Source organism: Eretmochelys imbricata, chromosome 5, assembly GCF_965152235.1.
Source record: "Eretmochelys imbricata isolate rEreImb1 chromosome 5, rEreImb1.hap1, whole genome shotgun sequence".
In the NCBI taxonomy this organism is placed as follows: domain Eukaryota; kingdom Metazoa; phylum Chordata; order Testudines; family Cheloniidae; genus Eretmochelys; species Eretmochelys imbricata.
Genome location: NC_135576.1, coordinates 129,347,398 through 129,371,389, shown reverse-complemented (window position 1 = coordinate 129,371,389; position 23,992 = coordinate 129,347,398). Strand labels below are relative to the sequence as shown.

The following is a 23,992-nucleotide window of genomic DNA, read 5'->3' as shown; positions in this document are numbered from 1 at the left end:
GAGCGCTGCACAATCTTTCATGTAGTTATCCTCAAAAAAAACCCATGACGTAGGGCAGTGCTATTCTTCCCATTCTACAGATGGGGAACTGAGGCACAAACAGGCTAAATGACTGTCCCGGTTTGCCCACAGCCAAAGCTCACAAGTGAAACGCCATCACTCCCTTCTGTTAACTGCCTGGAATTGCATCCATTTTTGACTTTGTCTCCAACACTCTGCTTTGAAGACATTTGGTAAGAGACCCGTGGACTTGATTTCCTTTCGTTTTTAGCCAGTGGGAGCTATGTGGTGCATGTCAGAACTAATCGCCCCCAAAAAAGTGAAAATTAGATGAGAGCAACTTGAGCAGAAACAAAGCAACTTTTTGTTCTAACAACTAGAATACACGTTTTGAGTAACTTTGCCTCTGGAAAGCAGGAGCAGCTACTTGAGTCCCTTTCTTCGCTTTTAATGGGAAAATGTGTGCTGTATAGGCCGGGACCATTGGGGGAATTTGTCAAACATGCTGCTTAGCTATAAAGTGCAGCCAAAAACCAGGGATGTTTACAAGAACATCGACCCTGTCGTTCTTCTGAACGTATTGGGAGGAGGCACAGCAGGCTGCACAGACGGATTTGTTACTCGCTGTTTTGCATCAGTACAATAATGCTTTAGTGTCAAGATTAGCCCCCTTTCCTTCCAGTTGGAACAAAAGAATTTCTCGTATTGCACTGCATACACCACTGCCGTGTTGCCAACGCTCCCAACGTTTGTTGGGTAAAGCCCCAGCTCTGGAGTAATGGGACTGCATCAGCATCCCAGCTTTCATTTTAAAAATAAGTTTCTAGCCCTTCATGACTGCAGATAAAAGCTTGGAAACAGGATCAAAAACCAGAAAGCAAATAAAAAGAAGCCAATATCTATTTTTCAAAAATCTCATGATTTTTAAGCCATTCTCATAATTGTGGTGGCCTGACTCATGAGCTTTGAACGCTTCGAGTTGGCAATACTGTCAATCATGTGGCTTTAGTAGCTAACTCAGCCTTAGAACAGCTAATGAATTCACAGGACAACTATTCAAAAGCACTTTAAATGAAGGCAATCCACTTGAAACCCAGGCCATTCGGAAAGAGGCTATCCATGACTCTCAGGTCCTCCACCTGTCCTGGATCCCCATGCCAACATGCTGTGTTAGCATCACATTTTCCTCTCCCAGGAAAGACCCACACAACCAGAGGAAACTGATTACAGGCTCAATTCACCATTGCCCTAAACTTTGCATAGTCAGTCCATCACACTAGTGCAAAGTGGGTGTTTAACGCTAAGAAATCAGTAGGACAGTGTTTTACACATGTGTAAATGACTGCAGAAGGTGCAGCGCAAAGAGAAAGGGGCCTGACTACACCCAAGGCAAACAAGCTAGGAAAGAGAATTAAGTTCTCTGACCTCCCTCGGCACATAATGTTCTTCAGCCCCTGATCCTGGGGTCCCCATGACAATTATGCACTGCTTAATTTTACACACGTCAACAGTGCCACTGAAGTCACACTCACACATGTGAAGTTAACAATATGTATAACTGTTTACAGGCTCGGGGCTTTTGGTGTCACATGTACAGTTAAAACACACACAGAGCAGTGATGTTTCAGTGAACAGTGGCTCTTTAAAACTAAGGGTTTTCCTTCAAAACCAGGTGTCTTCATTTTAAATACTGCTCAGCAGCTGTTAATCCTGACACTGCTGAATTACAGGAGAGACGCTTGTAAGATTATACTATGCTATGGGTTCACACGTTTGCAGGATTGAGAACCTATTTTTTATAGCACTTAGTGGGCCAGCTATAGCTCAAAATGGCTTTACTTAGGTTTGTCGTCAGTGCTATAAAGGGGTGGGGGACTACTGCAAGATACGTAACGTGCGATAGTTATCTTGCTGTAAAACCCTAGGCTTTGTCTTCATTGCTAAAAAACAAATGTTGGGTTTTACTGAGGTAAACTAGGCGAGGTGACCCACCGGTAGGTGTATAGTGTGGACCGCACTAAGCTACCTCACGGTAAAAACTACAGAGCGGTTGTCTCCACCACAATTCTAGACCAGGATAGCTAATGCATGCTGGATGCCCTGCCACGAAAACACAGCTTTTTAAGCAGTGAAGACAGAGCCTTGCTTAAAGGGTGAACCCTCAGAGTTCTGAGCACACTACATGCATTAAGACATGGCACTGGACAGAAAGTGAGCTATTTTCGATTTCTACTCACTCGGAAGTGAGCTGTAGTTGCAGCTGTTAGTATGGGCCACATGAAGAAAGCCAGGATAATAAGAGAGCCATACCCGGGAGTTATATGTGGCACTGCCCCGTACACAAAGGTGGTTTATAGACCTTAACGTACTTTGAAAATTGCCAAGTACACGGACAAGTAAAACATAAAATAAATAATAAAGTACATCTTGTGATGCAGTATCTCTTTCTTTAGAAATATCCCATATCACACTTGACATTCTAGTAAAAGTACTGCATTATGTTGTATAAAAGTGATGAAATCTTAGTCACAAGAGGCCTCACTGCAATGCCTGGCTACTAAACCTTCAGTGAGAAGTGAGGTGAGACCAATAGGGCGTTTATTTAAAAGCGGCCTACCAATCATTTTTCAAAACAAAAAAATGGGGCTTACCATCCTTTGCTTGCTAAGGTGTATAAAGAAGGCCTGGTTTATTTGAACTGCCTGCTTTTTCCTTAGAAGTATCAGGAATATCAGCTTTGCTCTGTCCCTAGCTCTAATGGACAGCCTTTGGGAAGCCTCCAGGATGTTTAGTGCCAACCGCTTAGCTGAGGGTGACGAATCTTTAACAAAGACTTCCTCTATTCAAAATGTTACTTAGTCACTGACATTACATAGGCATTAACAAAACCCCACTTTTTAACAGCTTGACTGAAAGTCCCTCCCACATTTAATAGCTCAACGATCACTCTCTTGGCTCTTGCCATCTCACTGTTTTGCTGTTTTGCCAGCCATTGTGGAGTCTGCCAGCCAAGAACTGGACCTGTTAGTGTGAAAACCAGATTTTGGGGAAGAGTTTTGGGCCATCTTTATACGCGAAAAAGGCGAGAAATTAATTTTTTTTTTCACTTTGGAAGTCACCTCTAAGAAATGTGTGATCTGCAGATTAATTACTGAGAGTCTATTGTATTTCAGACAGGAGCCTGACAGGTAGTGACAGGAACTTGGGGGATCTGGCTACTGACTGAGTAGTGTCCATCGGTGGCTTGAAACCCCTAGGACATCAGCCTGTGTGATGGGTGAAAGGAGGAGGCCACCCTGGGTTCAGTGCTGCTGCCTCCATGGACAGGCTATTGCAAGGAAGGATTTGAGATGGTAGGCACGCACCCCATGAGAAATACTTTGAAGTATTATCTCAGTCACTCCGCTAGCTGTAATCCAGGTATAGGATTGGGGGGGGTTGGGTTTTTTTGTTGTTGTTTGTTTTTTAAATGAAGACATCAGCAATGAATGCGGCTGAATACAGTTTAACTACAAGGGTGGCCCAAGACAATGCTTATGACCTGTGGCTAAGATGGGTTTCAGCCACAATGTCCGAAATGTTGCTGGACTTTTTCTCACTTTGCAGCAAAACTGCATTCCACGCCAGTTCAGCTGTACCCACAGTTAGCAGCAGGTGTTTTCTGACCAGGCTGCTGTGTCTCTCCCAAGACAGCCAGAATGGCAGAACACAGCTCTCTGGTTCTGGTTCACAGAGATCACCTGACATAAGACAGTTAGCAGGCAGATGCTATAGGACAGTAGTGCATCCACGCAGTACGGCAGGTGTCAGGCTAAATCAGAGAATTCTAGTCTGTAAATTCCTCTGGGTGGAGCATTTGGAAAGGCCAACGCTGCCTTCTTCCATTGTGTTAGGACATGTAAGCCTTACAGGCCATGTGACCAACTTCTGACTGGCTGAATACTTTGAAACACTGCACATTAATAATTAAATAGCAATATGACAGAAGCACTTAGAGGCTCCAATCTGCATGAAGCCTCCATCGGTCCAGGCCCCGAGGAGACCCAGAGACTGCCCTGGCAAACATACAGTCGGAGAAGCTGAGTGCTGCAGGGCCAGGAGTGGAAAGATCAGAGAAATGTTTAAACACCAAGGCATCCTCTCCAGGTAGAGTGTCTTTGTCTCCAGCTTCACAAGTATTTCCTGCCATACAGCTTTGCAATCAGTAAATCCAAATCAAGAACTACACACCGTACTAGGCAGCTCCCCACTATGCCCCATCCCAGTTCCTTACCACCACAACCCTATGACTTCTCTCCAGCACATCCTTCTTTTAAGGCAATGAGCCTACAGAGGCTCAGCTGCACTTTATTAGCTCAGCTGGTAGAGCTGCCTCTGATAAGTATTCAGCCCTAGAACTGCTTTTGGCCAGTGGGGCAAAGCCCCCCTCATAGGCACAGAGAGCATGGGATCCCCTCCAGGAGGTGCCAGAAGACTTGGACACCTTATAACACTGAGAAATATATGAATAGTGAGGGAGACGGTCAAATAAATATACATTTTACAGGCATTTCTCACCCACCCTTCAATTGTATAACTACATAAAGACTTGATTAAATAGAGTGATTAAATGACTCGCCCAAGATTGCATAGTGAGCAGTGGCAGCGCTAGGAGAGTGAACTCAGCCTAAAGTAAGCTGGTGCCACCCCACTGCAAGTCCTTGGGCCAGGGCTATCACATTGGGGGACAGAGAGAAGGGGCTGAAATGCTATTTACAAGTTTGTCAAACATGACTCAAACTCACATGACTGGAGTCATGGATGGTTATAAACTGTTCAGGAAGGACAGGCAGGGCAGAAAAGGTGGGGGAGTAGCACTGTATGTAAGGGAGCAGTATGACTGCTCAGAGCTCCGGTATGAAACTGCAGAAAAACCTGAGTGTCTCTGGATTAAGTTTAGAAGTGTGAGCAACAAGAGTGATGTAGTGGTGGGAGTCTGCTATAGACCACCGGACCAGGGGGATGAGGTGGATGAGGCTTTCTTCCGGCAACTCGCAGAAGCTACTAAATCACACGCCCTGGTTCTCATGGGTGACTTTAATCTTCCTGATATCTGCTGGGAGAGCAATACAGCGGTGCACAGACAATCCAGGAAGTTTTTGGAAAGCATAGGGGACAATTTCCTGGTGCAAGTACTAGAGGAGCCAACTGGGGGGGAGCTTTTCTTGACCTGCTGCTCACAAACAGGGAAGAATTAGTGGGGGAAGCAAAAGTGGACGGGAATCTGGGAGGCAGTGACCATGAGTTGGTTGAGTTCAAGATCCTGACACAGGGAAGAAAGGTAAGCAGCAGGATACGGACCATGTACTTCAGGAAAGCAGACTTCGACTCCCTCAGGGAACGGATGGGTAGGATCCCCTGGGGGACTAACATGAAGGGGAAAGGAGTCCAGGAGAGCTGGCTGTATTTCAAGGAATCCCTGTTGAGGTTACAGGGACAAACCATCCTGATGAGTCGAAAGAATAGTAAATATGGCAGGCGACCAGCTTGGCTTAACGGTGAAATCCTAGCGGATCTTAAACATAAAAAAGAAGCTTACAAGAAGTGGAAGGTTGGACATATGACTAGGGAAGAGTATAACAATATTGCTCGGGCATGTAGGAATGAAATCAGGAGGGCCAAATCGCACCTGGAACTGCAGCTAGCAAGAGATGTCAAGAGTAACAAGAAGGGTTTCTTCAGGTATGTTGGCAACAAGAAGAAAGCCAAGGAAAGTGTGGGCCCCTTACTGAATGAGGGAGGCAACCTAGTGACAGAGGATGTGGAAAAAGCTAATGTACTCAAGGCTTTTTTTGCCTCTGTCTTCACGAACAAGGTCAGCTCCCAGACTACTGCACTGGGCAGCACAGCATGGGGAGGAGGTGACCAGCCCTCTGTGGAGAAAGAAGTGGTTAGGACTATTTAGAAAAGCTGGACGTGCACAAGTCCATGGGGCCAGATGCGTTGCATCCGAGAGTGCTAAAGGAGTTGGCGGATGTGATTGCAGAGCCATTGGCCATTATCTTTGAAAACTCATGACGATCGGGGGAAGTCCCGGACGACTGGAAAAAGGCTAATGTAGTGCCAATCTTTAAAAAAGGGAAGAAGGAGGATCCTGGGAACTACGAGCCGGTCAGCCTCACCTCAGTCCCCAGAAATATCATGGAGCAGGTCCTCAAGGAATCAATTCTGAAGCCCTTAGAGGAGAGGAAAGTGATCAGGAACAGTCAGCATGGATTCACCAAGGAAAGGTCATGCCTGACTAATCTAATCGCCTTCTATGATGAGGTTACTGGTTCTGTGGATGAACGGAAAGCAGTGGATGTATTGTTTCTTGACTTTAGCAAAGCTTTTGACACGGTCTCCCACAGTATTCTTGTCAGCAAGTTAAAGAAGTATGGGCTGGATGGATGCACTACAAGGTGGGTAGAAAGTTGGCTAGATTGTCGGGCTCAACGGGTAGTGATCAATGGCTCCATGTCTAGTTGGCAGCCGGTGTCAAGTGGAGTGCCCCAAGGGTCGGTTCTGGGGCCGGTTTTGTTCAAGATCTTCATAAATGATCTGGAGGATGGTGTGGATTGCACTCTCAGCAAATTTGCGGATGATACTAAACTGGGAGGAGTGGTAGATATGCTGGCGGGCAGGGATAGGATACAGAGGGACCTAGACAAATTGGAGGATTGGACCAAAAGAAATCTGATGAGGTTCAATAAGGATAAGTGCAGGGTCCTGCACTTAGGACGGAAGAACCCAATGCACAGCTACAGACTAGGGACCGAATGGCTAGGCAGCAGTTCTGCGGAAAAGAACCTAGGGGTGACAGTGGACGAGAAGCTGGATATGAGTCAGCAGTGTGCCCTTGTTGCCAAGAAGGCCAATGGCATTTTGGGATGTATAAGTAGGGGCATAGCGAGCATATCGAGGGACGTGATCGTCCCCCTCTATTCGACATTGGTGAGGCCTCATCTGGAGTACTGTGTCCAGTTTTGGGCCCCGCACTACAAGAAGGATGTGGATAGATTGGAGAGAGTCCAGCGAAGGGCAACAAAAATGATTAGGGGTCTGGAACACATGACTTATGAGGAGAGGCTGAGGGAACTGGGATTGTTTAGTCTGCAGAAGAGAAGAATGAGAGGGGATTTGATAGCTGCTTTCAACTACCTGAGAGGTGGTTCCAGAGAGGATGGTTCTAGACTATTCTCAGTGGTAGAAGAGGACAGCACAAGGAGTAATGGTCTCAAGTTGCAGTGGGGGAGTTTTACGTTGGATATTAGGAAAAACTTCTTCACTAGGAGGGTGGTGAAACACTGGAATGCATTACCTAGGGAGGTGGTAGAATCTCCTTCCTTAGAAGTTTTTAAGGTCAGGCTTGACAAAGCCCTGGCTGGGATGATTTAATTGGGGATTGGTCCTGCTTTGAGAGGGGGTTGGACTAGATGACTTCCTGATGTCCCTTCCAACCCTGATATTCTATGATTCTATGAAAAACTAGGAGCAAGTATGCATTGCAAAGTAACATAACTTGCACCAATCTGGCTGCAGTGGACATGCCAAGTGAATGTAACTTACACATCGAGGGAGCGTGACAGGAAAAGCAGTGAGGATGTGGATGGAAGCAGCTCACCCATATCAACTTTACCTCACGCTCTCCTGTTTATGTCCCTGTGGAATTTGTTTTCCCAAGTCCCAGCTCCTATTTCCCTCTCCAAACGCTTTACAATGCCCCCTCTCCATTGTTGCTGCTACCGGATGGCTTTGAAGCCTACCTGAGTGATCCTACAAAAGAAAAGCCTTTACAGCCCGACCACGTCAGGATGGATCTCTTCCCCATCTTCATTCTACTTCTCAAAATCACACGACTGAAAATAAGGTGAGCTGCTCGGAGTTAGCTGAACCAGATAAATGTGCTGGCTTCAGAGACCACCATCTGAGACTCAGTGGGGCTTTACATGGTTTTTGTTCCTGTCAGTAGCTTGGCAATAGGAAGACACCCTATTTTCCCCTGCCACTCTTATCAGAAACTATAGCAAATAAGGTATGGGACCACTTTTTTATATATAAAATCAGGCTGAAGCAAGTGCAATTCACCACCCCCAATAAAAACAGCCCTGCTTTCAGGCAGGGGTATTTCCAACAGCATTAACTATAATCTTCAGCTCAGTTATAAGCGCCTGTCAATAAAAATCTCTGCTGGAATGTTCGGTTGCCAAGATAAAGAAGGTGTTATCTGCGGCTAATCTCCAGTTACTTTGCTCCCGAGACTGGGGCGCATGAGACAAAGGAGGAACCATTAGCTGGGGCAAATGCAATTTGGAAACTGACCAAGTTATGTACAGGATGCTCAAACCACAGCATAATACTCAGAGCACTTAAGGGGAAGATTGAAATGATGAGTCTCCAGGTTTCCATTACCCAGATCTGTAGCTAGATCCTAGATGATGAATTGGCTGGTCTCAAGAGACGGATGACGATTAAGGGGCAACGGGAATATAAAATAAACTAGAATTTGAGCAGACAAGGACTAGTGAAGTAATTGTGAAACACAGCAGCAGGCATTCTTGCTCGGTTGGTGTTAAATGAAACTTGTGGCACAGATTTTGATCCCAACTTCCCAGCAAATGTTTTCAAAGCTCGGTGATGTTATGACTCTCCTTTGAATTGGTGAGAATGTTAGAGGAAAAACAAGAGAGGTGCGGAAGATGCAAAGAAAGTTTTTAAAAACAGTGATGAGAATGGAAGATTGGTTATTGCCCTCTGTGGTGGAAATGAGAACTGGGATGGATTCTGGCCTATCTGCAAAATCCCACAGAAAGGAATGATGGGTATGGGAACTAGAAATCCAGACGCTTCCAGCTGCATGTGTGATTGGTATATATTAACATGGCAACAACAGTGTTGACATGAGCCTGCGTTCTGACCTGATCATGCCCCATCCTCAGCCTCCCTGCTCCATTGCAGATTATCCCGGCCAGAGGCAAGAGCCATCGCTTAGACTATGTCTACCCTGCAATTAAGCTCCCGCGGTTAGCCCATGTCAGCTGACTTGGACTTGCGGGGCTCAGGCTGCGGGACTGTAAAACTGTGGTGTAGACATTCAGGCTTGGGCTGGAGCCCAGGCTCTGGGACCCTCCCCGCTTGAGGCCCCTTGATCCAGCTCTATCTTGGACTGCCCCCTCGACAGCTCTGGCTGTGGCAAATGGGCAGAGCATGTGCAGCTTTGAAGGAGCCGGGACTCAGTTTTGCACTGTAAATCTCTCCCTAGCCATGACTCCCCCTAGTGACAGGAATTTTTCCCGGTATTCCTTCTTCAAGATCTCATCGCTACTGCAAGTTAAAATGATTGCCCGTTGGAGATTTACTGCAGATTGCGTTACGGACAGGTGAACGTCCCTTTCATTCAACTCTTCACCTTTCCCACATGCTTTGCATGTTATTGTGGCTGATACCAAAGTTAACCTCTAACATAGGGGGAGGGATAGCTCAGTGGTTTGAGTGTTGGCCTGCTAAATCCAGGGTTGTGAGCTCAATCCTTGAGGGGGCCATTTAGGGATCTGGGGCAAAAATTGGGGATTGGTCCTGCTTTGAGCAGGAGGTTGGACTAGATGACCTCCTGAGGTCCCTTCCAACTCTGAATGTCTATGATTTATCTATGATATGCTGGCTCTATGCCTGCTGCTCTTAAAAGATTTTTGGAGTTCTAGCAGGAAGTGCATGCAGGAGTGCCATACATATGAAGCAGAAGGCTAAGATCCTGTGCCTTAGTGGTCCTACATGTTCGCTTGTTGGTACTTGCCTTTGTATTTAAAAAAAAAATGTGGAGAAACTAAAGTTCTTGCTTAGCGCTATTTCCCAGGAACCCCAGACTGGTGTCATTAGGCCAGTCAGTGTTGTAAATAAATGTGTTTACATTTCCATGCAAATGAGCTAGCATCAATGCAACATTAAAGCTCAGAAATCAAGCCGGGAATGCAGAGTTAACCTGAAAACTCCGCTCTAATTCTGCCCCCTTGTGCTTAACCAAAAAAAGGCCATGAGCCCAACATATATAAAACCCTTAATGGGAACTATATTTTAGATCTAAACAAGATGACAATGTCCCTTTAATACACTTGTGATACACACTTTTCAACCAAATATAACACAGGGGTAGTGTAGGGAGGAATAAATGGCTCATAGTTGAAGGATCTGAATTGATCTACTTGATCAGCAAAGATTTAGAATCTGGATAATTTCCATAGAACATCCATGTGTTGTTTAATTTCCATTTAAGTATCCTGGGGTTTATTTGGAATCCCTCCAGCATCCTGCTGACACATTTAAATGTCAGGAGATGATCTGTAAGACAAGAGTAGAATCCTGTGTGGCATGAACTGATCCTGAAGTGCCAAACATGTCATACCCGATAGGGTGTTTTAAGAGTCTAGAAAGGAGCCATAGGCCTGGGAGTTGTCTGATGTGGAAAGAAGGCTAGGATCAAAGCTATGGAGTTGGAACGAGTGCTGCTTGCATTTCCCCCCACCCTCTCGGGACTCCTGCTATAATTATGATAAAGAGAGCGCACAATGACATTTATGCCGGTGTGTCAGTAGACTGCACTAGGCGGCATTAGGTTTTACAACTAAAAAATTGAGAAAAAGTGAATGTAGAATTTTAAAGGACTTTTTAAAATGCTTGAGAGCCAAGGCTTTACTTTTTATACATTTCATCTAAAAGGAGCAACTAAGGTGTAGGTCCATCAGTGGAATACTTACCTCCACAGCTTATCATCTGGCAGACAGAAAAATAGATCAAGACATCTCTAATGGTTATAAACCAGTGGTGTTAAGCAACTGGCCTTTTAGGAAAAAGAACAGGAGTACTTGTGGCACCTTAGAGACTAACCAATTTATTTGAGCATAAGCTTTCGTGAGCTACAGCTCACTTGATTACGAAAGCTTATGCTCAAATAAATTGGTTGGTCTCTAAGATGCCACAAGTACTCCTTTTCTTTTTGTGAATACAGACTAACACGGCTGTTACTCTGAAACGTGGCCTTTTAGGGTTAGTTCTGGCCCACCTGATATAGTTATCCAGCCTGCATTGCACATTCAGATGCAGCCTCTCATTTAAAAACAAAGATCAGGTCCCCAGTTGGTTTCAACTGGTATCGTTCCATTGTAAGCAATGGGGCTATGCTGATTTGCGCCAGCTGCGGAGCTAACCTAGCATTTCGGTTTCTAACCCTTGTTGAGAAGACATCTCGCTGCATGTGAGCCAGTGTCGACAGCCTGAACCAGGGAGAAAAGGAACCCTGTCTCCATTTCACTGGGCTGACCAGAAATACACTGAGGTCTGACTTTCATCAGGGGCAGCTGATCAATACAAAGATACTGTTAAATTGGGAGCAGTGGAGGTCAGGACAACTGAGCTGACAATAAATGGAACAGAGAGCTTTAGATAGGTGAAGAGAGTGACAAAGCTGGGATTTCAGGGTAAATAAGCAGAGCTCCCTTGAGTTCAGAGGAGCTTCACCAATTTGAAGGCCAAATTAGGAAGGCTTCAGGACCCGGACGATAGATTTGCACAGCCTCTGATCCTGATTAGGTGCTGCGGTAATATAAGGCATGTTTTCAAGTGCAAAACGCTACAATACAGAATACTGAACAGCATCTTCCTATCACAATAAATGCATCTCTCAACCCGCCCAAACAATTAAAACTGCATTTTAGAGTCAGATATTTTGAAGGTTTAGCAACACGTAGCGCCACTGACTCTTTAAGAGAGATTTTAAAGTGGCAAAAATGAGCTCTCTACCTGGTCCCAACCTTTTAGACTTGGAAATCAAGCTAGTCTGATCCCTGTATGAATCCACTGCTATTATCAAAGCCAGTACCAAATAGGACCTTTCTGGAGTCAGCTAGCCAGCCGGTTAATTGGAGCACATTTTGAAAGCTAACAAGAAGGGCCGGCTGTACCTGCATGCACAAGGGAACCTAAGAGGGATAATTACTAGATAGTTTCTTTCCATCAGGGCCTAAAATGTCCATATATTTGTAACAGTCACTCAACAATTACAGGGTTGTTACTGTGGCATTAGCCCATACACTGCCTCCTCCTGATGTGCATCAGAAGCTGTGCTTCAACCTTTTCTCCAGGCTGTGACTGTCCGCACTGTTGGGCTGTGGCACCTTTCCTCAGGTAACCATTTTGTTGACTTTGGTGAATCAGGCTAGTTCTTCAGCTGCAGCTGAGAAGGGGTGGGAGATGCAAAGGTAGCTGATGCAAGATGCAAGTCCCAGTTCTGCAGCAGGCCTTCACTAATTTAGAGCAGCTTGGGAGCTGCTCTAAATTCTGCTTAGCTGCCCATGCCCCCAAGGGACTATTCTAGCAGCCAAGAACTGCCAGAGCACAGCAGCACTATTCCTACACCCCCTTTTTCCAGGTTAACCCCCTACACAGTGGTCTGGGAGGGGATGGTGTGGGGTCACTACAGAGGCTCTATGCCATTTGGTGAACCCCCTTACTTAGGGGGAATCCTGGGTGGACTGTGAAGCCAGCACAGCCAAAGCACACAGAGAGGTCAAGAATCTGGTCCAACATCCTCATGGGAGATCATCCAGCATATATGTTTTGTATCAGAATAGTCAATGAAATCGAGCAGATTGCTACAGTCCTGGGCTCTAATGACTGGCAAGCAACAGCAAGTTGGACTTTCTAAAGCAAGGAACGCTGGACTGTCTCAGATGAGAACCTGCCTTATTTAAATGTGGGTATGTTTTGTTTCGAACACTATCATGAGTCAGACATTCCTGTTACAGAGAAGAGTCTCGAGTTATGGATGTGCAGGCTAGATACGTTTAGAAAGACCTCTCTAGCCACTGGTTGCATTTACTTTCTCACTAGTGTGGTTCATGCACCTCTTTTTAACCAACATGACTATAACCATCCCCCGAACTCTGAAGCAGCACTAGGGCGACCAGCCTCTGAACCATCACAGGATCCCAAGATGTCGGAATGTGTAAATCCCTGCAAGTATCCGAAGCCGGAGGAGCGGTTGTGGGTGCTCACATGCTATGACTAATGGTAGTGAAGAGACGAAAAAATGCCTTTATCAAGGAGCCCATAGCAAGCTCATAATTACTGGAAGTTATGAAAACATTACACTCCAGCTAGCACAAACTATAGGCTACTTTTTGGACAGCACGTCTTCACTAATCCAAACCAAAAGGGACCCCATCGGATTCAAAGCAGCCCTTTAAGAATCCAAGTGGCTCTGAAACCTTACCAGGGTTAAAACTGCCTTGGCAGGCAGGGCTGGCTGCTGGGTTGCTGAGTTGTCACTGGTTCACTCTTCATCCAGAACCTGGGGGAAATTTCCCTCCCCAACCGCAGCACTGGGCTGGCATTTTGAAAGCTGTCTTGTCATCACAGTAATGAGCTCAAGATCCTGGTTTGATCCAACTGGCCAGGATTCAGTGCAGACTGAAGAATCCAGCCTGGAAATTGTAGCTCTTCATGTCAAGCCGGACTGTCCTTAATGACAGCGGAGTTTTAGAGAGAGAGAGAATTGGACTATGGTCTTCCAGTGCCTTCCCACAATTCCCCCTGAAGGATGGACAAGCTCTCCTGGCCGCAAGAATTCTGGTGCATCTCAGCACAAAGGAGCATGGCTACGCCCCCACGCACACTGTGCAGATGCTTGCCTCCGGGTTAGGATAACCCAGGCGCTCAGACCTGGTGCCAATCATGGTGTAGTAACACCATGACCTAAAAGGGCCCCCCCGGCTATTTTTTTCTCTCTGAGACTACTCCGGAACACCTGACTCAGGTTTTGCTTGCATAGGCAGGGAGGTACAGGCTGTTAGCAGGAGTGCAGAGGTAGGCAAAGATCTGCAAACTCCTCCTAGAACATGTTTTGCCCAGAAAAAGGTAACAGTGTTACACATGAGCTCAGAGTGCATCACACCACCAGCGAACCACCAAGCATTTGCTAACGAAGGGCACGTTTTCACTGCAGGGATAACTTGGGTGATCGGCACCCAGGTCTGAGCACCCAAGTTAGCCTAGCCTGGGTGCAAGCTGACGCACTGCAAAGCCCTGCCCACATCACTTTGTCCTCACTGTCACTGCGCTCCTCTGTGGATGTTACTCAGATTTCTGGGGGGTACATCCCACAGTCTTTGTGCTGCAGTAAGCAGATTTTTTCCCAGTGAGTTGTGGGAGACCTTGTCTGTCTATCTTGTGGGAAGGCACTGGAAAACAGTCAGCACCCAAGTGATTTACGTGTATCCTCACTGCAAAGCAGGTGGATTATCCACCTGAGTTAAAGAGGCACCCAGACTCCAGCCCACACCCCTAAGATACAACAGCTAGCTCGGGCTGAAAACACCACTAAACTTGGGTGAAAGAGGTGTGTGTGTAGGTGGGAAGGAGGTGAAAAGCAACACCCAGGTAAGAACCTGAGTTCACTCTGCAGTGAAGACACACTTTAAAAACCTAATTCAGCACTTACGGAGGCCAGATGGGCTCAAGTCAGTGGAAGTTTCACCTGCACTAAAGATGCAGGATTGGGCCCAGGCATCAGTAAAAAGGTTTTCACCAGCATGTTGTGTAGAAAGCCCTGATGTGTTCAGCGGTGCATTTGTACAGGATTACGGTTGTCTTTTAGTTCACAGAGCTTCTCATGTGAGCAACAAGGGAAAACAGTAAAACACCATCAGTCCTCACATAAAGTCCAGATATGAATGATTCCTTGAGGTCTAGACCAAACTCTTAGAAATGCAAGTGAGGAGCCCAGTGGAAGAGCATGGAACAGAACTGATATAATGTGCTGCATTCCCTTACGCACATGCTAACGACACCGCAGAGATTTGTATCACATGCTGAACAGACTCCTGAATGTGCTTGTTTGCTCAGCTGAACCAAATATGCTTTGAAACATGTCTGCTTAAAAGGAGTTTAGAACACCTCGCACTGCCAAAATGCTGCATTCCTCATTCCAGTGAGTTTATAGGCCAGCGACGAAGCAATGCATGGATGTTGAAGAACTCCGGGCTCTCCTCAACAGGGAAGAATGATACACTGCTCCCACCATGAACCATAGCCATCCACAGGGTCTCTGTCTCTGCAATTCTGAGACCCTTGAGTTATGAAACCTCACCTCAGATGACACCAAACAAGGACAGCGATCATCTCAGCAAGAACAGAACAGTTGGCTGTGCATTAGGAAGGGTTAAGATAAGAAGACTTGCTGGTAGCAAAAAATTTTGTTTGACAAAAATCAGTCGGATCCAATGCAAAATTTCTACAGTTGGGGCACCAGCAGGTTTAAACTTCTGCAGCTTTTATGGCCTGCAAAGATGTGCCAACATTTTTCACATTCATTCTTTTAGGGCACTTTGAAGAAAGAAGTGCAAATGACACATACGAGGATCAAACAGGATGAAAATCAGCCATGTACCAGTGAGTGCACTGAGACTACAGATTCTGTGAAAAACAGACATGTGGAACCCTCCAAAAAAACCCAAAACAGGTTAACAGAGAAATACACAAAAGCTGCCCAAACAAAGTTCTTCACTGGAATGTTCCCTTAATCCTTTTAGCAGATGCCCTACATAAACCAAACCTGAAGCCGTAGGTTTTCAGCCAAGAACTAATTCAGGTTCTGGCCAAATGTAGCAATCCTGCTAATCCTATTAGAACAGTGTAACCAGATTGTGAGAAATTTACAAGGCCGGCTACATAAATCTGCCCTAACACAGTTCTATGACAGGACTGTGATTCCAATAAATCTCAAACCTAAACATTGTTATACACTTGGTGTTGTTGACGGTACTAGATTTAAGTGGCATGGATTGCCTCGCCAGCCTCTCACTGGTTTCAAATTGCATTGTCAACTGGGGAAAGCTGCTCCCAAATACTTGTCTGTTCACATTTGACTTTTGTACGCTTAGCAAAGATAGCGCTAAGCCTCAAGCAAAGGGAGGAGGAGTTCTGAAAGTTCTAATTTGGATATTGTCTAACACAGGCTTAGATCAACTGACATGCTCCTCATCCAATTCCAAGCTCCATTCTCATTTCCCCCATGGGTAAACTGAGTCAGAAAGCTACCTGATGCCTCAGAGTTTATATTCCTAGTTTTATGTAGTCTGCAAGTCAGCTGCGGACTTGTGTTTGCACCATTTTGTCTGCCAACGCAGAAGCTATTCTTTTGAAAGTGGCACCAAAGTTACCTAGAAGCGATCAGTGCCATGCAGCTCAGAGCACCCCAACTGTTTTCCTACTAAGCACATCACGTCTGAGTATAGGAGCCCAGGAGAGAAGGCAGATGTGACACACACAGACACACTCACAGGCAGTACAGCATGGTACAGTGTTTAAAATCCCATTTTAAACCATCTCAGGGCCAGGGCGGTGATGCCATGGGAGTCTGGATCCCAGGCTCATTCCCTGAGACAGCAGGAGCTGGGAGCAGGGTCAAATCTCGGAGGAGAAGAAAGGCCCTTATGCTGCTCTAGCGACGCCCTCTGGTGCTCACAAGGAGTGCCATGGGGAGGCTCCAGAAAGAGCAGCATCTTGCTGGAGGGAAGGTGGCTGTACTGTGAGGTCCTCACGGCAGACAGGAGCCCTCCTCCCCCACACACAGAAACACTTGCCACAAGCGGCCTGACAAGTGGTACCTCAGGCTGGGCCCTGCATCCGGAGGCCCTGGACCAGCAACACCTGCATCTACTGCAGATCAGGGCATGGGACAGTGTGCACTTGGCTATGGATCAGGAGGAACTAGACTTCCAGCAGCATGCAGACAATACCCGAGTCTAGATCACCTTCACCGCACACCACCTCCCAGCTCTCCGAGGGCTGGGTGGAGATCTCCCCCAGGGGGAGAGCACCTGGCTGAGGCTGCATGCTGGGAAGGTGGAGGTGATGCTGAGAGGGGAGAGAAAAGCACTGTAAAGCACTTGCCGTATATATAACGCCACCCTCTACACACACACACACACACACACACACACACAAAAGCACTTGCCGTATATATAATGCCACCCTCTACACACACACACACACACACACACACACACACCAGCCAGTGGCTCTGTGCATTCCCTGGGGTACTATCAATCCCAAGGCGAGGCTTGTAAATGGAGCAGACAGAGCTTACCCACTGACTGGCCCATCAGCCTGGAACTCATTGCCAGAAGAGATGAGAATGACCCAAATGTCAGTGCCTGCAGAGCAACATGCCTGAGCCGTGTTGTCTCTGACTGAACATTCCCTTAGTGTCTCCGCTGACAAAACCCCCACAGCGGAGCCCAGCCCTGATGACAAAGAAGAAAGGGAAAATCGTATCTTGATCTGCTCATACAGTCCTGTTGGGAGTTGGTCAGGTGGCACAGTGATGGGTGCTCTGTGGGAATGTAAGGGGGGGGGGGGAGAGAGAGAGAGAGAGGCAATCGTTGTCTCACATGTTCTGAAGACTGTGTTTCTACTATGCAAGTGTTTGGTGTGCCAAGTTAATTATTAATTTTAATCAGGAAATACAGTTCATCAAAAACTAGTTTCTCAACTGAACAAGTACAAATGTCATCCTGGCAGCTTTAGATGTGAACAATTCAAATTTACACAAAAGCAAATTGTGCAGAGTTGGTCATTTTGAAGTCTTTCCACAGAATCCAAGCTCTCATTTAAAACAAACAAAGCGTCTAGCCCTTCTGAATGCAGAGACTGCAAATCAGTGACTGCATTCCTCTTACACTGAGGCAGAGGTGCAAACTATCAAATTTAGTTAATAATGTCTTAATTGAAGTCTAAGTATGACAACATAAATTCAAACACTTAACCATTTCCCTTCTGAGACACCCAGATAATGCCCTGACTTCTGAGTCTAGACATATAGGCTACGGGCTTATCTACACACCAACTGGAACCAAAATAACTGAATCTGTGTCACAGGCATGCACTGAAATAACTAGAAGCCCTACTTCCTGATGTTCCAATTGGATCAAGGAGGAATGGTTAAAATACACGCACCTTGAAGCCACACCCAAGGTGCAGAACACTACAACATCCCATTCCAAATAGTGTCCTGTTTAATCTGTTCTCAAGTCTCCATAGTGAAGGGGCCTTTATCAGCAGCCTTGGTAGATTATTGCATCAGCCAATTTCTCCTAATGTCAAGACCATTCCCTTAACATCCAACCTAAACTATTCCTTCCTTAGCTTCAGGCCATGCATGGCTCCTTGATCTATCCTTTTCTGAGATCCTTTGTTTGAATTTCAGAGTAACAGCCGTGTTAGTCTGTATTCGCAAAAAGAAAAGGAGTACTTGTGGCACCTTAGAGACTAACCAATTTATGTGAGCATAAGCTTTCGTGAGCTACAGCTCACTTCATTGTAGCTCACGAAAGCTTATGCTCAAATAAATTGGTTAGTCTCTAAGGTGCCACAAGTACTCCTTTTCTTTTTGTTTGAATTGCTATCTCCAAAGGTAAATTTCCATTGTGGTCTTGTACTGTGGGAACTGACACAAAAGAGTTGAACGTGCCACCTTGGAAATGAAAGGCAAACATTTTATTAATAAAATACCACTTTGGAGCCAGTGGATAAAAAGCCTTTTCTTCTGGCTTGGTATTGTAGATTTTGGATGGATCCAAAACAAAAAAAACTGAAGCCTAATACTTATTGACACCTCAAAGTTTAACGGTCTGGATCCAAATAATTTCTCAGCCCAGCATAGGCCCTGATTCTGCAATGACTGAAGTTTGCATCCTTACAGGGGATTGCACCACGAGACACAATAAGCCCCAAAGGGGGAACTTTTAAACAAATGAGGTTAGAAATGGCATGAAGAGTGAAGGCAGGAAAATAAATGAGACAGACCGAGTGTGGTGACTGTTTCAGTCTTTTCACACTCCCAGAAGTTATACAGCACTCAGAAAAAGCAAAAGGGATAAAAAAGACACAGAACACCACCACAGGGCTAAAAGCACTATACAGAGTATGGTCAAGCCAAAAGTGTCATTTCAAAACAGGAAAGGCAGCCCAAGTTAGTAAAGAACAGACGCCTTTGGCAAATACAGTATGACAGAGCCATAAAAATAATGATTAAGAGGAAGTAGGAAGAACAACCACAGCCAAAGAGCAAAACCTCTTGGAAAGCAAGGGCTAAATGATTTCTTTGCACCCCAAAGGAAGGAAATAGCTGCCCTAGGTTTTCTCTTTGCAGTTCACGAAGATGATGCAATGTCAGAGATAGAGGCCTCAAAGGAGAACAATTCCCAACATTCAATTACAATACCAAGCCAGTGCCTAGGGGAAGAGTTCATCTGAGACTTCTGTGAAAACTGAAGAGTATAGGACTCAGCTACTAGACATGTATAATTCATATCAGGAGTCCCCTCATCCCCGATTCTAGGCCCAATCTGCCCACTCCAAAAAGAATGTATCAGGAAGGGACGGTATTGAAACGCTGGTGTTAACTCGATGGGAGCTGAAAAAGGCTGGGGAAGGGAGCTATGGGGGGGAAACAGGAGGAAGCAGCCAAACCTACACATAGACCACTGGGAAGAAGGGAGATGATGTGGCGAGGGGGAGGCTGGAGGATTAGGGGAGGGAAGCTGAATTGGAGCTGGTGGGCTCTTAGCAGAAGCCCCATCAACACGCCAGCCAGCACTGCAACATCAAAGGGTTTCTGTGCTTCCAGGGTGCCACAATAACCAGTGCAGAAACACGCAGGACCAAACACAGCTCCCTCTGGCACAAGAGACTAACACCGTACCTGCCCTTCAGAAAGGTGCGAAGGGTGACCCAGGCAGTTATAATTACAGGGTAGTACAAACAGCAATAAAAACAGAACAGAGCAGCGAGCGGGGTTATAAAACAGACTGCACAGGAGCGTAATACAATATGAACAAACTAGCAAGGCTTCTGTGTGGGGAAATCATGTCTCTCCGACCTGCCTGAATTCCATTAAAGTAATAAAAATCACCTCCAAAGAAGACAAGTGGGGGTGGGCCCTTGTTTGCTTTTCTGTCATGTATAAAAATGCGGTGGTAGTGGTGTGTGTATGTGTTTTTCGTTCTCTTTCTTTCTTTCTCCCCTGGAAGACTATATGGATAACTGCAGCACTAATAGGATCATAATACCTGGGTCCCCATTCAAGTGACACATGATTAGAGAAGGAGTGATTTCTAGTCAGCCTGTTAAAACCAAGATCTGTAATTAACACACAACTAACACAGCTGCCTGAAGAAACAATCATAACAAAGCTCTTGTGCTAAAGATTTACAGTATCGATAAAGCCCAAGGGTCCAAAAATCAACAGGCCCCTCGAAAAATACATATTATATATATCAAGAGACTGGCTTAAAAAACATGAGGTTTGGTTTTTTAAAATAATACATTTGGGCTTCTTTTTCTTTGCCTTCTGGCGTCTGAGCCTTCAGGGCACATTCTTGTCACATTTTCAAGCTTTTCTCTGCAACCACCAGGCTACACTGTGTTTGTCTAAGGCAGGGGTCAGCAACCTGCAGCATGCTGATTTTTAGTGGCACTTCTGCTGCCAGCCAGGATCCCGGCTGCCAGCCCCACTAAGCCCGCTGTCGGCCTGGGTGGACAGAACCCCGGGCCGGCAGCGGGCTCAGCAGGGTGGGACCCCGGCTGGCAGGGACCGGCGGACGGAACCCCAGAACGGCTGCGGGCTGAGCGGGGCCGGCAGCCGGGACTCTGGCTGGCAGGGGCTGGTGGACGGAACCCCAGACTGGCAGTGGGCTTAGTGGCTCAGCGCGCTGCCAGTCTGGGGTTCCGTCTGCCACCCGCGCTGCCAGTCTGGGGTTCTGCCCGCCAGCACCTGCCAGTCGGGGTCCCGGCCGCCGGCACCGCTCAGCCCGCTGCCAGCCCAGGGTTCCGTCCATCCAGGCCGGCAGCAGGATAAGCAAGACTGGTGGCCGGGACCCCAGACCGGCAGCGCGGGCGGCAGACGGAGCCCCAGACCGGCAGCGGGGTCCCAGCCGCCGGCACTGCTCAGCCCGCTGCCAGTCTGGGGCCCCTGTAAATGTAAAATTTATTACTGGCACGCGAAACCTTAAATTAATGAAGACTTGGCACACCACTTCTCAAAGATGGCCGACCCCTGGTCTAAGAAAAACTGAGCTTCTCATGGAATCACTTGATTCTAGCAGCTGAGGCTTGAAGAAACATCGTGAGATTAATGATGAAATCATGAGACCTGTCAATACTGGATTTCACATCTCTACCCAGAGAGAGCGCCTCCAAAAAAACCCTCCCACAAAATAGGAAAGACTGTGTGTTTATGATATTTTTTGAGAAGAAACACACACAAAACAAGCAAAAACATACTTTGTTTGAGAGTGGATATACTTCTTTGTTCACCATAAGGCAGCAAAGAAAGGGCACAAACTGATTTTCCCCCACTGCAGGTCACCTTGACTAGTGCAGTGCATACAGGAGAGACAAAGGATGCAACCACACAAGCAAGGTCCCCATCTCTGGGGCCATAGGAAAAGTCTTATCGTGAATTAAAAATTGCTCAGAGAGTAGAATAAATGGCTAGTTCTCAGCAAAGAAGGGGTTAATAGTGTGGTGCCTATGGGGTATGCATCAAGCGATTTAGAGCCTCATTGTGGACCGGGGGGGGCGGGGAGGAAGGTGGGGAGAGAAGTTGCCAGGAGCCCTCACCTCCATGCTCCAAGCAGGGATGGGACGTGAGTTTTTCACCCACATTGGTACTAGACTCCCCGATATGTGCAGGGAGGGGACAGGATGAGTCCCACACAGGGACCCTGGGGAGAGAAGGGAAAGGTGTATCACAGTAACTGCATTGGCTGGAGCACTGCGCCTGCCCAGCCACTCCCTCTCATCTACCATGGCCCTAGTTGTGGGCTGCGTCTCCCAGATCTGTGTTCACAGGTTCTCCAGTAGAGAGCCTGTATTCAAATATTTGTCCTTATTAGACATCCTCAGAGTTGGTCGCTCCACGTCAAACACCGTTTTCCTCTTACCTGCGAAAAATTCAGCCCATTCAGTGGATGGCATTGTTCCTCCACTTTCTCCACAGCCCCGGTCTGCTTCCTCAGGCGCTCGGCTTCCTGGGCCAGGTAAAGATCCAAGACAGGGACGCCACGCGATTTAATGTCCACCTCGGTCAGAGAATTCACCATCAGCATCACCCACACAGGTCTCTTCCGCTCCCAGTTCCCAGCGATGGCATTGAAGAGATAGTCAGCATAGAGCCCTTTGCCCCGCTGGTCCGGAGTCATCCACGAAGGCATCATGAGCTTGACGTACTCCAGGTGGCGCTTGAGCCGGCGGTAGATGTCCCGGGGGAGCACGTCCTGGAGGTTCTCGCCCTGCGGCAGCAGCTGGCAGCTGGTGAGAGCGGAGATGGTGTAGGGGTCTGTGAGGTCCAGTTCAAAGTAAACAATGTGGCTGTGCTGGAAGGCCTTCTTGGAGTTCTCAGGGATGAAATCCCAGACCCGGGTGTATGGGACATGGATGGTGCCAAAAAAGTAAGATGGGGGGTCTCTCTTTATAGTCCACAGGAAGGAGTTAAGCTCGCTTTGCTGAAGGGAAGAGAAACACAGCCGAGTAAACGAACAATGGCCTGCAGGCTGGAGGGGAGGGAGGGGCATGAGGAGAAAAATCACACAGACGGGGAGAGGAGAGAAATACCCACGGCAAGTGACATAGGTTATAAATAGTTACATTGTTTTAGTATGATCTGCCTCTCGCCGGCAAGTCTGCACCCCAAATACAATGGGCCACACGATGTTGCTGGCCAGTAGAGTTACTCTCGGTGCCAACAGGAACGGTCTCTCCTTTTAAAGGAAGGCAGTGTTGTCTAGTGGTAGAACATGGGGCGGAGTCTTAGGAGACCTGAGTTCTATTCCTGGCTCTGGCCAGCTCCCAGGGAGAATCACTTCACCCCTCCATGCCTCGGTTTCCCTGTCTGTTAAATGAGGATAATGAGACAGACCTCCTTTGCGAAGTGCCTTCAGACCTACTGATAATTAGAGGTAGGCACTATTAACAAAGGTGGACCTGCCACGCTTTTGGGACCATGGTTGTTTTTTCAGCTTGTGAGATTCCTTTGGTAGTAAAATCCCCCCTGCCTTACTCGGGTTTTTCTTTGTTTTTTAAAACACTAAAACCCCATTGTCATTATTTTTTTAAAAATAAAACCAGTGGCTCTGGCCTCTCCATCTCACAGAAAAACCCAAGTGACAGACACTTCAGCCCTGCCGTTGATGACAACACTGCCTGCAGATACCAGCCATGGGAGTGGAATCTACGTTAGCCAACCTCCCCCAGCCAGAGTGGGTCAAATGCGGCCATTGCTTTGGTGAAGTCGATTTGCTGCCACTATCTCCACCCTTCAACCTCTCCATCAGGAAAAGCCCATGTTTTTAGCATCCATGGATGATTTCTGAGGCCCTCCAGGAGAAAGGAAACATGCATAGAGACAGAAAACTTTCATCCAGGAAACAGTCTGGACACAGCTTTTTGTGATGCAAATCTGTTTGGTGAGGGAATGCCCTTGCCAAGCTTCACATCCTTGGAGAACTTCTGAGTCAGCATGTAACATGAAAAATAACAGGCAGGTGGATAAGGAACATACTCAGATAATAATTTGGAAACACAGGCTGCACAGATGGCTGATGCCCATCCCTGACCCCTCGGCGTAACCTATCTCAGCACAGCTTTGGGAGAAAAAGGCAATTACTTTAGAAGACAAAAAAGGAAGCTAGAATGCTGCTTGAGAGCCAGACCTGGCCCACAGTTCCAAGAAATGTTTTTTGAAATAGAGAAAAAACTTTTACATTTATTTTTTAAAAAACATATGGTTTTCAGATGCCTTCAAACTCTTAACTGCACAGCTTAGTTACTTTAGTAGCAACAAACCTTAGAACTAGTTCTAAAAAGATCCTGCCCTGTGGTGGCTTAGATTTCTGTCTGGTTCTCAGACGTCACTGTGTTT

General features: G+C 46.7%; 1 protein-coding gene across 1 annotated transcript in view; it reads right to left on the bottom strand.

Moving 5' to 3' along the window:
• Positions 1–23,992, bottom strand: part of TRABD2A (TraB domain containing 2A) — a 113,794-nt gene that overhangs the window by 75,790 nt on the left and 14,012 nt on the right. The window contains exon 2 of the mRNA XM_077816522.1: positions 22,017–22,577. Within this exon, the coding sequence (XP_077672648.1) occupies positions 22,017–22,577 (561 nt within the window). The remainder of the gene's footprint in view (positions 1–22,016; positions 22,578–23,992) is intronic.